The sequence below is a fragment of the Hemicordylus capensis genome, chromosome 11 (genome assembly GCF_027244095.1).
Source record: "Hemicordylus capensis ecotype Gifberg chromosome 11, rHemCap1.1.pri, whole genome shotgun sequence".
NCBI lineage: Eukaryota > Metazoa > Chordata > Lepidosauria > Squamata > Cordylidae > Hemicordylus > Hemicordylus capensis.
The window spans coordinates 27,526,149-27,539,878 of NC_069667.1; the positions used below are offsets into that span (position 1 = coordinate 27,526,149).

General features: G+C 43.7%; 1 protein-coding gene across 4 annotated transcripts in view; it reads left to right on the top strand.

The window, feature by feature from the left end:
- Positions 1 to 13,730, top strand: part of DIAPH2 (diaphanous related formin 2) — a 312,070-nt gene that overhangs the window by 155,308 nt on the left and 143,032 nt on the right. For all 4 annotated transcript variants that reach the window (XM_053274418.1, XM_053274417.1, XM_053274419.1 and 1 more), the window contains one exon: positions 11,869 to 11,993. In XM_053274418.1, the coding sequence (XP_053130393.1) occupies positions 11,869 to 11,993 (125 nt within the window). The remainder of the gene's footprint in view (positions 1 to 11,868; positions 11,994 to 13,730) is intronic.

A 13,730-nucleotide genomic window follows, 5' to 3' on the forward strand; every position in this document is an offset into this window, starting at 1 on the left:
ACTTACGTAGCAATAGCATTTATATGTCGTGCTTGAGTTTTCAGATAACTTCACAAATGTTTACTTAGTAATCCTTGTAACAAACTGTAAGGTAGGTCAATATTATCCTCATGTTGCAGATGATAAAGCGGAGAGATAATGGCTGCCTCCGGACGTCACACGGAACCGAGGGTCCAATGGATGTGTGATTCTGCAACCCCCTCCCCCACTCTCCCATCTGCATTCGGATGAAACGCAGAACTCCCCCTTGGCAGTCGCACTGACTGCAGAAAGGAGGGGGATCTGGCTGCCGGGTCTTCCTTCCTTAATGAAGGACAGCCCCAGCAGCCAGTAGCAGCTGGGGCAAGAGAGGAGCTTCCTCCCTCAACTCTGCTTGCATGAGGGGGAAACTGCGGTGCCAACATTTGGACGGAACGCTGGCATTGCAGAATTGGAGTTAAAGGCAGCAAGACTCACTACAAACTGAAGGCGCAAAATAGTGTTTGGGGAGGGAAACCATGGGCCCATTTCTCAACAAAACCAAGGTTGCCTACCTTCAGATGTACAGTTTCCGAAAGCGGAGGTGAAGGGACCTCCGGTTTCACATTGCATGCAAATGTGGCCAGTGTGTTTCCTTAAGTCCTTCATGCTTCAGGTGCATGCATGGCTGAGGGGAGATTTTAACTGGAGACTTCCTGGCTCAAAGCTCATATCCTTAGCTGCTACACAACACCATTGCTCAGTGAATTATCATGATAGGAAGGATGTTGGCTGGCATGTTAAGTACCTTCCCTTAGTAACTTAAGGGTTGCTTGTGCTGTGGACTAATCTACGTGTTCCTGAAAAGCTCAGCTCTCCTAGATGATGAAGAACGATGTACAAATCCAGATGGGGGCATATCTTTGAATTCTTTCTCATGTGCAAGGAAAGCAAGAATAGCTGGAGGCCCACAGAGCATAGCAGGGCTATTTATTTTACCCACTTTAAACTTTCTCTCTTTTCCTGCCCAAATGTTCGACCTCTTGGTACCTAACCCCCTCCTGGGAACCCTAACCCTCCAGTCCCATTGGCTTTAAAACCTTGGTATCTGCAATTTCAGCATCCATGGCATTATTTTGGACGGGAACCACCATGGATACGAAGGGCCACCTGTAGTACTTTAGTATGAGGGCTGGAGAAACTAGAAAACCATACCGTGCAATGGCCGTGTCTGCATATATGTGTTTGAGCATAGGATCCCTAGCCCACATTATTGTTTCTCTTCGCTCAAATGCTTTCACATAGTTACACCCACACAGCTGATGAGCCAGGCCCACAAAGTAGAACACACTGAAAGAGGAAAGTATTGCAATGCTGTTAGCTGTTTCCCGTCTCTAGGGGTGTAGACTTGGTCAAGAATCCACATCCACTCCCCCAGATGGTACCGCCCACCCCAGAGGGCTCATGTCCTGCCACTTGCTCTAAATCAGGGCTGGCACTCTGGAGGTGAGCTGAAAAGTAGGCTGGCCTCCGTGCAGCCTGGTGGGATGAGCTGTGGGGAAACAACCCCTTTCTCAGACTGAGGAGTCAGGCCAGAGTCTGCAGCTTTCTTGTCCCAGATGGCATTTGGTGGGCTTCCTTGTGCCTCTTGACCCTCACTGAGCTTCAGGGACACCCTCCGGCCTCCTGCAGTGCTGCTACTCAAGGGCAAGAGAGAGCTGCTCAGCTCTTGGTTGCAGCACAGGGCTGCAGAGCGACAGGGGTCTGGGTTCTGCTGTTCCCAACGTCCCTGGTTGGACCTCCCGGGCCCTGCACAATTCAGATCAGAGCTCAGATGATCCTCCTTCAGCTACATTTTCCCTCTTCAAGGCAAGTTCTTCACTTCCAGATTAATGAAGAATATTCTATTTTTAAACACACAGTCACAGTGTCAATTTTGATTTTGTCTCTCTTCTCCCACTCCCTCCGCCCCGCCCTGGCCAGCGCATGTGACCGGAATGCGGCAGTGGCTTTGTATTGCACTACTGCCTTCACTCAGCAGTTAAATTAAGTTGTCAACCTGTTTTTAATTATTAGTCTGTCTCTCACTTTATTAAGCTAAATTAGAAGTGCATTTGTCTTGTCAGAAAGGGAAGGCTTTGCATTTTCAGTAAGTTCCATTCAGAAGCCATGTTGTTTTAATAAAGTCATTTATTATCCCACTTGACTACGTCTACCTGGGTTATTGGCCTGGTCACGCTCTTTGCTTCTGGAGTTGCAAGTGCAAAAAGGATATAGGATGTTTACTTTACTACGTTCCTCTCCTTGTTGCCATACCCTGGTCCGATCCAGACAGTCAGCTTGGATACGTTGATATCTGTGTGTTTGCTTGGTTATCTGTGAACATGGTGTGACTTTTTTTTCATACCAGCCGTTATAATTTGGTCACTTTGGGATTTTAAGCATACAGGGAGAAAGTTGACTCCTCAAGCAGCCTGGCACAGTGTTTCCAATCAGGATTAGGGCCTCCTGCAGATAGATCAATGTGCTAGGCTGTGCACATCGGAAAATCGGGAATTCCAGTCTCGGAATCCCTCCCTCCCGCATCGGGTGGCATCAGAACATGGGGCAGCTGGCCCAGGTAGCCCGCTGGTGATGGGGGCCCTTTAACTGGCTGCCTATTCCTGGCGTGGGGTGGCTGGGCAGTTCAGCCATGTTTGGAAGTTTGGAGGGGTGGGGCAGAGAGTCCTGAGAAGCCTTCACAGCTGCTGGGAGGATGCGCGGCACTACAACCCCCAGAAGTCTGCACATGCTCCTAGCAGCTGTGTGGGCTTCCCAAGGAGAAGTCCGTCACTCCCAGCCCACCTCCCCAAACTCCCAAACATTGCTGTGCCAGTTAAAGGGGCCCCACCAGGGGCTTCCTGGGGCACTTGCCCCACACTTTAATGCCTTCTGGTGGGGGGGGGGCGGCGGCGCGGGTTCTGCCGCCAGAATTCCCAATTTCACCATTTTTTCGGACTGCGTCTCGTCTGACCCTAAGTTTCCTGACCATGAAAGATCCACGGGCACACAATCACCCACGTGGTTGCAAGCAGAAAGGTGTGAATAAAATGAACATTCACAGTTGTTGTTCTTTATACTTAAGTTGCCACTTCAAAAAGAAGAGAAGAAAATCAAAATGACTAGATGTGCTCCACAGTTTATATGCTATGGTTGAGGAATTGCTCAATGTTCCAAACTGAGAAAGCCCTAAGTGGCAAAGCTCATTTGTAAATACAAACATTAGAATGTGTTATTTAAAAGTCCGTGTGATATTCTACAAATGGGTAGAAATTGTACTGTTTCATTGTGGTTGCTAATGAAAACCTGCTATATTTTCCAAATAACTGGAACAGATTTTCACCAACCTGGCACAGTGTTCGCGAATGAAAAGGATTGTGCCTTCTGGTATGTTAAATTTAATGCCTGCATCTGTGACGATTCTCTCCAGTATAGCATCTGAGATTGTTGTTCTGCCTTAAATTCAGGAGCCACCTTCATGCTTCACAGTGACTCCCACCATTCTGCCATGCCAGTAAATCACAGCTGTTCTGTGCTTGTAACAGCCTGTGTGAGTGCATTAATACAAGAAAATTAGGTCCATCAGCCACAATAGACTTCAAGTAAATCACTTGTGTATCCTGCACGCCTTTGCTTTGCTGGCAGAAGTCCGAATGTTGAACAATGTCGTGATTTTTCATACAAGAAAGTGCCCTGTTCTGAATGTCAAAGTGGAAGGCTGTAGGAAAGTAGGTTGGGTTTAATTCAGTACACTGTAATTTTGATACTGGCATTGGTCTGAGAGAGGAGGAGAACGCGTCTGGCCACTTCACCCTCTCTCTGCACACTCTGCCTCCTCCGTACGTCTGTGGATCCTCTCCAGTCTTTACCCAGTTTAAAGCTGTGGTGCAAGCTCAGCACATTTTAGATTTAGGTTGTGGAAATGCTTATCTCATTCAGTAATATTTGAACAAATGTCTTGACGCTTTGTGTATGAATGAACAGTTCCTTTCAGTACTGGAGCCACACGATGTTTGTTCCTTTTCTTCTGCCCCTGTGCCTCCCTCAAAAATTTGTTCCTGAGATCTGGGGTAACCTCGGGGATATATTTCTGGGGGGCATTGGGGGCAATATAGGGAAGGCAGGGGATCAGCAGAAATCACTCCTCCTATTTAAAAAATGTATCATTTTTGTTTTCAAAAAACCCAATTTTTTACAGTTACAAGAATTTCCAGATTGGAGCCAGCTCTACAAACAAGCTACAGTATAGCTCCACCCCTTGAGGGGAATCTTACATCAGCTCATGCTCATATGGAGTCACCCATCCAAATGCAAACCAAGGCAAACCCTGTTGATTAAAGGGGGCAGTTCATGCCTGCTGCTGCAAGACCATCTCTCCTCCTCGTGTGAAAAATTCTTATGCAACATTAGTCTGGTTGCTGCCCATTGTATTTACATCATTTTTAATTGCCTAAGCTTTAATATATATACCACCAAATATATATATTTTAGAAGTGTGCTGTGCAGTGATGCAGAGAAAGTACCCCTGAGTTCTGGAGTATGCACACTTTAGCCCTAAGTGCAAGTGGCAGCCCATAAGTAGGCAAGCTCGGTTGTTGGACAGTGAAGCTTGGTTGACAGCACTTTCCTGGTTGACGTAGGAATGATGGGATGGGGTGCTGCTCCTAAGTCGGGGTTCCCAGCCGGTGGCACTCCAAGTGTTGCTGAACTACAACTCCCATCATCCCCAGCCACGATAAAGTGTAGCTGGGGATGATGAGCGTTGTAGTTCAGCGACATCTGGAGTATCACCAGTTGGGAACCCTTGCCATGGGCGATTTGATACACTGTTACGCTATATAAGAATTCTGATATATAACACTTAATCCCTTCCAAGATTCTTTCCACTTCCTTGAACATCCTATAATAGTCTTGGCTTTGCAATCTGATATCTGGTTGGGCAGTGTAGTACTGCAGTCCTTATTACAGTAGGAACGCCTCAACAATTAATCCGGGATACAACTTTTGAAAATGTGTAGGGACATCAAAGGCAAGCAAAGAAATCCCTTCATCTTCAGGAGATTTTGACCTGCCCTGGGCATTTGAGCACCAAATTAAAATCCAGCAGTGACTGACCACATATTAATTTACTATAGAGATATGGACTATGTTGGAAGGACCCAAAGTCTCTTGCTAGCATTTCCTCTTGCTTCTCCCCAACTGCTTAGAAGCACTGCTTAGCAGGGTGCTGTCAGGCATCACTTTTCCGCAGCCGGCTGTCTCTCAGCTGCCATCTTCTCCCTTCTCTTGTGCAGCTACCTGCCTTTTAGCCGTTCAACAAAGCCTCCACTTTGCACGAAACCTAACTTTCAGATTCTGGGAAGCTCACAGGAATGGCTGCTCCATTCCGGAATGGCCACACCAACACCACCAGTAGGAAGAGAGGAGGAAATCATTGGGCTGCAAGTCAGAATAAGATTTTCAAGGAATGCTTGTAGTAACAACCAACCTTTGTAAACTGTCCTGCTGCATCAAGAGAAAGAAACCTTTCTCGGCTCATAGTCTTAACCATGAACTTCTCTGTTTCACAGAGAATCATTTTATCCCATAAGACTTCTGCTTGACTCTTCATAGATTATACTGCTATGGCAATATAGACCTTTTGCACATACTTGCTTCATTAAACATGATCCCACAATGTCAGTTAATTTATTTCTTAAACTGAATGTCTCATTAAATTCTGATGAGGCCAGAAGCTTCCCTGGGCTAGATTGATTATGAAGCACTTTGATCTTAAAAAATTGTTCTGTCCCTCCTGGCAAAGTAAATGGACAGGACGGGGTTCATGGTTCTCCCTATCTATGACAGAGTTGGATTGCTTTGTAAAGATAAAGTCATAGAATGGAAAGATCAACAAAGCCATCAAGGCAAGATCAACATTTTGTATGTTCCTCCTCTTCATTCTTTTTTCTTCCATTTGAGGGTTTTTTAAAAAAATCCTTAAGTGCTTAATTAAATGACACTATCGTCAGATACTATTTTTATTTCTAGTGATTGAGTTACATAAGCATCTATGCAACAAAGAAAAAAAGATATTTCAGCAGTTACCTTAGATGTTGGTAATAATATATCTGATAAATTGCCCTAGAGAAAGAGAGAGAATTGAAATCTATTAACACACCAGACACAGTTGGAAGTAAAGCACAATACCTTCTATGAATTTTCCCCCAGGTTTTGTAACTGGCATGTAAACAGAAGGTCTAAGATTCAGCGATTAACATGGCATTGGTGCTGTGGGTCATATGGTGGTGTTTTGGGATCAAGTAACTGTTGCATCTGCTTTGTTGAGTCTGCACAATACCTGTTCAAACCTCCATATGGGCAAAAGCCACAAAACTGTACAGTAACCTTGGGGTACATACGGACATCCCTAGAAGCATATACATGTGGGGTTTTTGAGCTATGAAGATGTGCTGGATCTGTCTAACGCCATTTTCTGCAGAGACAGAGAACAGTCTTTTCACTGAGGGTTTATAAGCTATTCCTCTCCTGGACATGAATCCAAATTCATTCAGAGTTTACATTCCGCAGGTCTCCCCCTGCACACATGTATGCATGCACACACATGCGCGCATACACACACTTACTTTTACTGTGGACTAAGTTGTGTGTGGAGTTTCTCCACTATTATAAAAAGGAAGTTGAATGAGCAGGCATTCCATATATGCATGAGAGTACACTTGAGGGCACGGATTGGGACAACATTCTGTAGTGTTAGCCATATTTTGTCAAATTCCAGTTGTCAGGGGGATGGGAGGAATAAACAATGTACAACAGAAAGTTCAAATATGACCAGCATTAAAAATAATACAAAGTCAATGCTTCATAATGAATTGCTTAATGAAATTTATCTCTTAGAATTTTGGCCAACAGGAAAACAGCCTGATAAATAATTATTGAATATTTCATTAGGCGTGTTTTTCAAATTGTAACTTCATCTCTATCTCATTGGTGCAATAATGCTAATGCAGAATTTTTAAAAAGGAAATAACCTTTTCATATCAAAGTCACCATTTATAATTTTTTAATCCCATTGATTCTTCTTAGCCTTATGTAATAATAAAGTACTGATTACATCAGTTACAGATTTAATTATGTATGTTAAATTGGGCTTGTTGGAGATAATTCAGTCTAAAATGCACACTGTTCACCTTGAATCATACCTACATAGTAATGGGAAAACAGCGGGCTATAATTAATCACATGGCATATTTTGTGAGAGCTCAAAAGAGCTAGTCTTTGGAAGTGGGTAGTGGGTTAAATAATTATCGGATGGTTTTTTAGTCAACCTGTGAATTGTCCAACGTGCATGTGAATATTTAGCATCATCTGTGGCATTTTAATTTTCTTCATGTGGGGGATTTGGAGAAAGTTTATATATTTCTGAATCACAGGTCCTGATAGCATTCTGCTTGCATCCTACAGCTGAAGATAGCCATATTTAAGGTAGGATTAAATAGGGGCCTTGCAAGGTTGGAATGGACCCTGGGACAAAAGGTTCAGATGGGCCCATGCTCCCCCCGACCTACTTCTTCAGAGAATCACAAGGGGGGAAGCAAATGGCAAACTGCCACAGCCAGCAGACGCCCCTCCTTAAGGGCCCGGGGACATCCCCCCCCCATTCAGTTGCAGCTACAGCCCTAGGGGCACTTTTTAAATGTCTTCTCAGCATCCACCCAGTTCAGGTGTATTGCCAAACCATAGTGCTATGGAGATGGATCATGTGCTGGTGTGTCCCTGTTTTCCCCAGTTGATTGTCCTCCTTTCCTTGCATGCTCTACTTCAATTTGTTCTTTCCTGGGTTGAACATACTGTAGTTTCCCATTACATTTGAACTGGCAAACTGTGGCTTGCACTTGTCCTGGAACCTTGTCAACTATTACAGCTGCATGTAATAGAACTAGGCTTTGGGAGTCTTCTTTCTCCCTGTTCTGCAATGTTTTTCTAACTTAGGAATGCCAGTATCAACAGAAGTCTGTGAGCACGGCAGCTGTATTTATGTATCCTTGTAGGTGTTGTAAGTACCACCACAGAAAAGCATTTCATGGTTTCTGTAACACTTAGAATGGTCCCCAGCAGCCTGTCAGTAAGTGCCCAAGACCTGAGCAGAGCGGTTGTGCAAGATGAGCTGGCAACACAGATAGTCCGAGGAGGAAGATGTTTGCCTTCCTGCTTCCTCTTATGCTCTGTAGGGTATTTGTACATTCAGCATGTTTAAGTAAATTACTTGTCTAGTATGTGGCTGCCTTCGGGAATTACGGCAAACCAGGGCCAATGTGCCTGAGGTTATGATTGTGGTAGTCCGAATGTGTGAAACGGTTTTGTCACTGAACCGTGGGCCAGTGTTCAACCTCAATCTTGAATTTGAACCTTAGGTTTGCATTGAGTTTCACCACAAGAACCTCAGGTTCAAAGGCGCCATCATTTTGTCCAAATTCTGCTGCTGCGTCCTCCGTTTGTGCAAGCCGCACAGACGGGAGTTACGGGTAGGAAGTTCCTCCTTCTCTCCTACTCAGTTGGCTGCTGTGGCTTTCCTTCATGCCTTGAAGGAAGTCCACATAGCCAATCCCTCCCCCTTTGCCGGCTCCCAGACTTTGAGATTGTGATCGTCTGGGAGCACACTGGGGGAAAGGAGGCAGAGTAAGAAATGAGGCTGATGACCTTTCTCATATTCCAGACACTCAGAAGGATGAATTGCTCCCTAAACAATCACCCTGCTTAAAAGCTAGTTATGAATTATTTGTTCCAATTGCTGTGAGAAAGGTACAAAATGTGCTCACCTTAAATATTTTAATGTTTTTGAACCTGTAACTAAAAAAACCCAAATGCTACCACCAAAGGAGTCGTAACTAGACAGAGATAGTCTGTTTGAGCCTTTTACAGCTGTGAGAGTCTTCCAGTTTTCTTAGAACAAGAGGCGAAAAGTGGTTATTTTGTGGATTGTTTCATTTTAAGTGCAATCATGTGAACACAAAGCCTAAACAACATTTCCATGCACATTAAAGGTCAAGGAAGCAACTCTAAATGCACCTTGCATGGCAATTCTAGTTGCATGGCATGTCTAGTTCTTGGAATGACCTTTCTCCTCCTCATCTTGCATTTCATCCCCAGCAGATTAGTGAAAGAAAAATGTGTATCACATTTTCAGAATTAAGGTTAATGTTACAAGGAAGCTGCCTTATACTGAGTCAGATCCTTGGTCCACCTAGCTCAGTATTGTCTACACTGTCTGGCAGCAGCTTTCCAGCGTTCCAGGCAGGAGTCTCTCCCAGCCCTACCTGGAGATGATGCCAGGGATTCAGCCTGGGGCCTTCTGCATGCAGAGCAGACGCTCTACCACTGAGCTACGTCCTCATCAGTGACAGGAAATTATTATTATTTTTACATTTATATTCCGCTCTTCCTCCAAGGAGCCCAGAGCGGTGTACTGGAATGCACTGGTTCCTCCCCAGTGATCATAGGAATGCCTGGGATTTGTGAATACTGTTGGCCATTCCAAACTTCTATGCATTCCATAGCCATTTGGTCCATCTACCTCAATATTGTCTGCACTGACTGTCAGAGGCTTCAGCAGGGTTTCAGGCAGGAGTCTCTCCCAGCCCCACCTGGAAATGCCACCAGGGATTGAATGTGGGACCTTCTGCATGCAAAGCAGATGCTCCACCACTGCCCAGAAACAAAATGCCTTTTCTTATTATAATGCTTTGGAACGGTATGCTTCTTTTCCTCATCCTTCACTTCACATTACTCGGAGCGAGAGCGGCAGTGGGGAATCCAAACTGTGGCACATTGCATGTTCACACTCTTGTGTGGAAGCATCCATTCCATACTGTTTATTTTTTGGAAGTATGGGCTACTTTCTGCTCTCCCCCGCATTCCCTGCTATTTTGATGTGACAGTATGGATGCTGTGGTATTGCTGGGGCATTTCTGAATACTGTCAAGTTTCCCATGAGAATGTGGGTCTCACCTCAAATCCAGCCTTGCTTAGCACTTGTCATCCCTTATGCTGAAATGTTCAAATTGTCCAATATGATAGTAAAATATAAATATATTAATATTAATATATTCAACTTGTCAAAGTGATCAATGGATGATGACCTTTGTTGGGAGATTCGTTCATAAGATCTTGTTGCTTTTTATAAGTTCTACTTAAAAAAAAAACAAAAATACCCAGACCTACAAACTAATATTACAGCATTTAGAGTAAAACTGCTTTAACAAGTTATGTGTGTATAATTACTGGTAGATTAGGTATCATCTAACCAATCATACCTGACCGGTAATTAGATAGGCAATAATGCATCTGTTGGATAGTATAGGAAGGGCATGGAGAATGCATAATGATATGCATGCTAGAACTCTTTTCTCTGTGTTCCGCCTAAAGAAAAATGGAAAGGTTAAGAAGCTGTATAAGAACAATCCAAAGGAAAAAAGAAAATGTAAAGCTATTCAAAGGTGATGAAAGCAGCATCAAATAACATTAGAACTTATAGGGCGACTAAAAGGGATGTGTCTGTCTGTCTGTCTGTCTGTCTGTCGCAATGTTCTTGTTTATATCTAGGCACAATAACAAAAACATGTATAATTTGATAAACAAGGGCCATTTTATTGATTGTCAATACAATAACTTGCAACGAGGAACATGAATTAGAGTGTGGGTACCCCATCAAGGGTCAGCCTCATAAGGAAGGACCACCCACTGCCGGGCAAAAAGACTGGGTGTTAATTCAGCCCGGCACCAGTCTGGACATCATGATAACTGTGAGGTGTTAACCTCGTGGAGGGAAGGTCAGCTAGTCTCACCCACTCAGGTCACAAAAGTGGTGGGCGCCAGCCAGCTTCCAAGTAGGGGCGGATCCCAGCTCAAGGGCCGCAAAACTTGCAAGGGATTTCCCCTGGCTTGCCTACTCGCCTTAAATGGCCCTCCAGTCAGACACCAAACAAGACAAGCTACACCAACCCACACTCTCTGGCAGAGTGACCAATCAAAGTGGCAACCTTAATCATGAATTCAGTGAGAAGTAGGCAAAAAAAGGCCACACCATGGCCAATCAGGTGTGACCCAAGAAATTCCTACTTGGCCCCCAAAGGCGACCAAACAACCCTCACTGAAATGGGATGGGAGGGGTGGGTGCCCCGCCCTCAGAGCAACTGAGGGCGATTGAAGGGAGCCCACAGCTTATGCAGCCACACCTTGGCACTCATTGGACGGCCTGAGGCAGGTGTTTGGGGAGCCAAGGTGGTGCCCCCGTGTCTGCCTCAAAGGGCCGGGAACACAACTCCGCCCCCCGCAGAAACCGAATACGGAAATGGGGAGTGGTCTTTCTGTTACCACATTGTTTAAAAAAGAGATGTGAAACAGGTGGTGGAAAGGCTCTCCAATAGATGCAAGCTTACACAGACTTTGGAATACTATAGCAATATTTTTAAAAATGATATTTTACACAGCTTTTCTAAATAATTTATATAACCGAGTATATGCTTTTATGAAGAGAGAATTCCTTTGAACCCTAGTTTCTGTTTAATCTACAAATTATATTTAAAGGAATGACATATTAGCATTTCTATCAATAAATTTAAATAGAAATGGATTAATTTGAACTAATGGTGGAATAAAATGGTGACATTCCCACATTAAACATGATTTGGTATATTATATTATATATTCTTCACTTATTTCATGAAGAGTAGAACTTTTATGAGCAGTAATTCAGAAAAATGAGAGCGCGTTTTAATGGAATTATCTGCACTGCTTTCACGAATATTATTTCTGACTCTGCTTTTCTTCCATAACCCAAATTTAGTTGCTTAGTTATATTTTTTCCCTTAGTTTCAGCTCAAAGTCTTAAGGGCAACCTGGATTCCATGGAAAATCAGATACAGCGTTTGGGAAGTGATATCAAGAAGTTTCCTGAAACAAATGATCTGCATGACAGATTTGTAGAGAAGATGACGATATCCTTTCTGGATTGAGAGTACTAATGTTTTGTTTGCCAATAACATATGACAGTTAGGTCCCTTTATATTTAATGTTGTGCTTGCTTTGCATTGGAAACATTTTCATTTATTTCCATTAATCCTTTACCATAATGGAATATATTATTTCATTTTTGTGACAAAGGGTAGATGTACAAGTGACCAAAAATATCTGAATTTCCCACATCTCAAAACTGAATGAGAAAGCTAGATTTGTTAGAACGTAACTATTGTGGCATAATGAACATAATGAATTCTCTCCCACTCTCACACCCACCTACCCACCTGCACCTGATTAGGAGAGGGAAGAATTGCTAATCTGAATGTCTACAGAGTTGCTGTTTCAAACACTGCTTCTCATCATGGCAACTGATGTAAAAGATATTTCTGGCTCTTGAAGTTGGTACTCTATTTACCCGAATAGAGGACAACTCTGAGTTTAAGATGACCCCCTTAGAAATGCAGGTTAAACAGAAGTTATACTTGTATGTACCTGAAAGGAGGGTAGCTTAACCTGAATTTAAGACAACCCCTGAGTTCTTGCATCAAAGAACTTGGGGGAAACACTAGCCTTGGATTCAAGTAAAGAAGGTTGTCACAGAAGAACAGGGCGGAGTCCCCCCCCCCCCTTCCTGGGGGTATTTCTACAGTCTTGAGCCAACAACTAAGCCATAAATGAGACTGAATACATATCAATTGGTAATTACCACCATATATACGGATGTTTTCTGAGTCAGACTGCTGGTCCATTTAGTCCTGCACCACTGTTTGTAACTGATGGTGACTCACCAGGGTTTCAGGGCATCCCACTACCCAAGGCCCCTGTTTGGGAGATTTGGGCTTTGTTTGACACTATGTATGTTGGGAGCCTCTCTGCCTTTGATTAAGCAAACCAGGTCTTTCTCTGATAAGGGAGGATTGTATTTATGTTCAGAGGGCTTGGAGTGGTCACTTGTCTCTGTGGCTTTTTCATCATGATGTTCTGCAGATCGTTGTGTAAAACTGATTTCTGAAGTGGTCCGTGAGAATCAGGGCAACCCATTCTTCTCCTCTTTGAGAAATGCTCTTGATTTGTGGGCACGTTCTTGTACTGATACAAGTTATGCCCTTGAGATGGACATCTCTGTAGCAGAGATGAGTGAATGGCTGATCACACCCAATGCGGCAACTTCTTTTTCTTCCTCCGTGTCTGGGCAAGAGCTACCTCTCTGGGAAAACTGCATCCGCTGTCACTTTTGAAATGTCGCTACAAAGAAAAACAAGGTAAGAGTTATCTACGGTTTCAGCAGTGTGTAGCTTCAAGTCAGATTTCATTATGTAGCCCATGTGCAATAATAGCTGACTTAGAAATCTAGCTAACAGAAGAGTTTGACTGTACTGCAGTTTTCCACACCTCCAGACTGAAGCACAAGTGTCAACCAGTGTTTTCTGTAACAGGGATTCCCAGATGGTGTTGACTACAACTCCCATCATCCCCAGCTGCAGTGGGGTGTTTAACTGAGGATTATGGGAGTTCTGGTCAAAACATCTGGGAATCCCTTTTACAGGGAACAAAGGGTGTCAACTATGGATCAGTAATTAAAATAGTGGTCTTGGTTTTGGAGTTGCCTGTCAGCTTTAATCACACAATCACTCTGTAAAAAATCTGTTACTTTCGCAACATAAGATAACTGAGTCTGTCAGATATCTGCTGTTTCTAGTTAATGCAGGCATTGC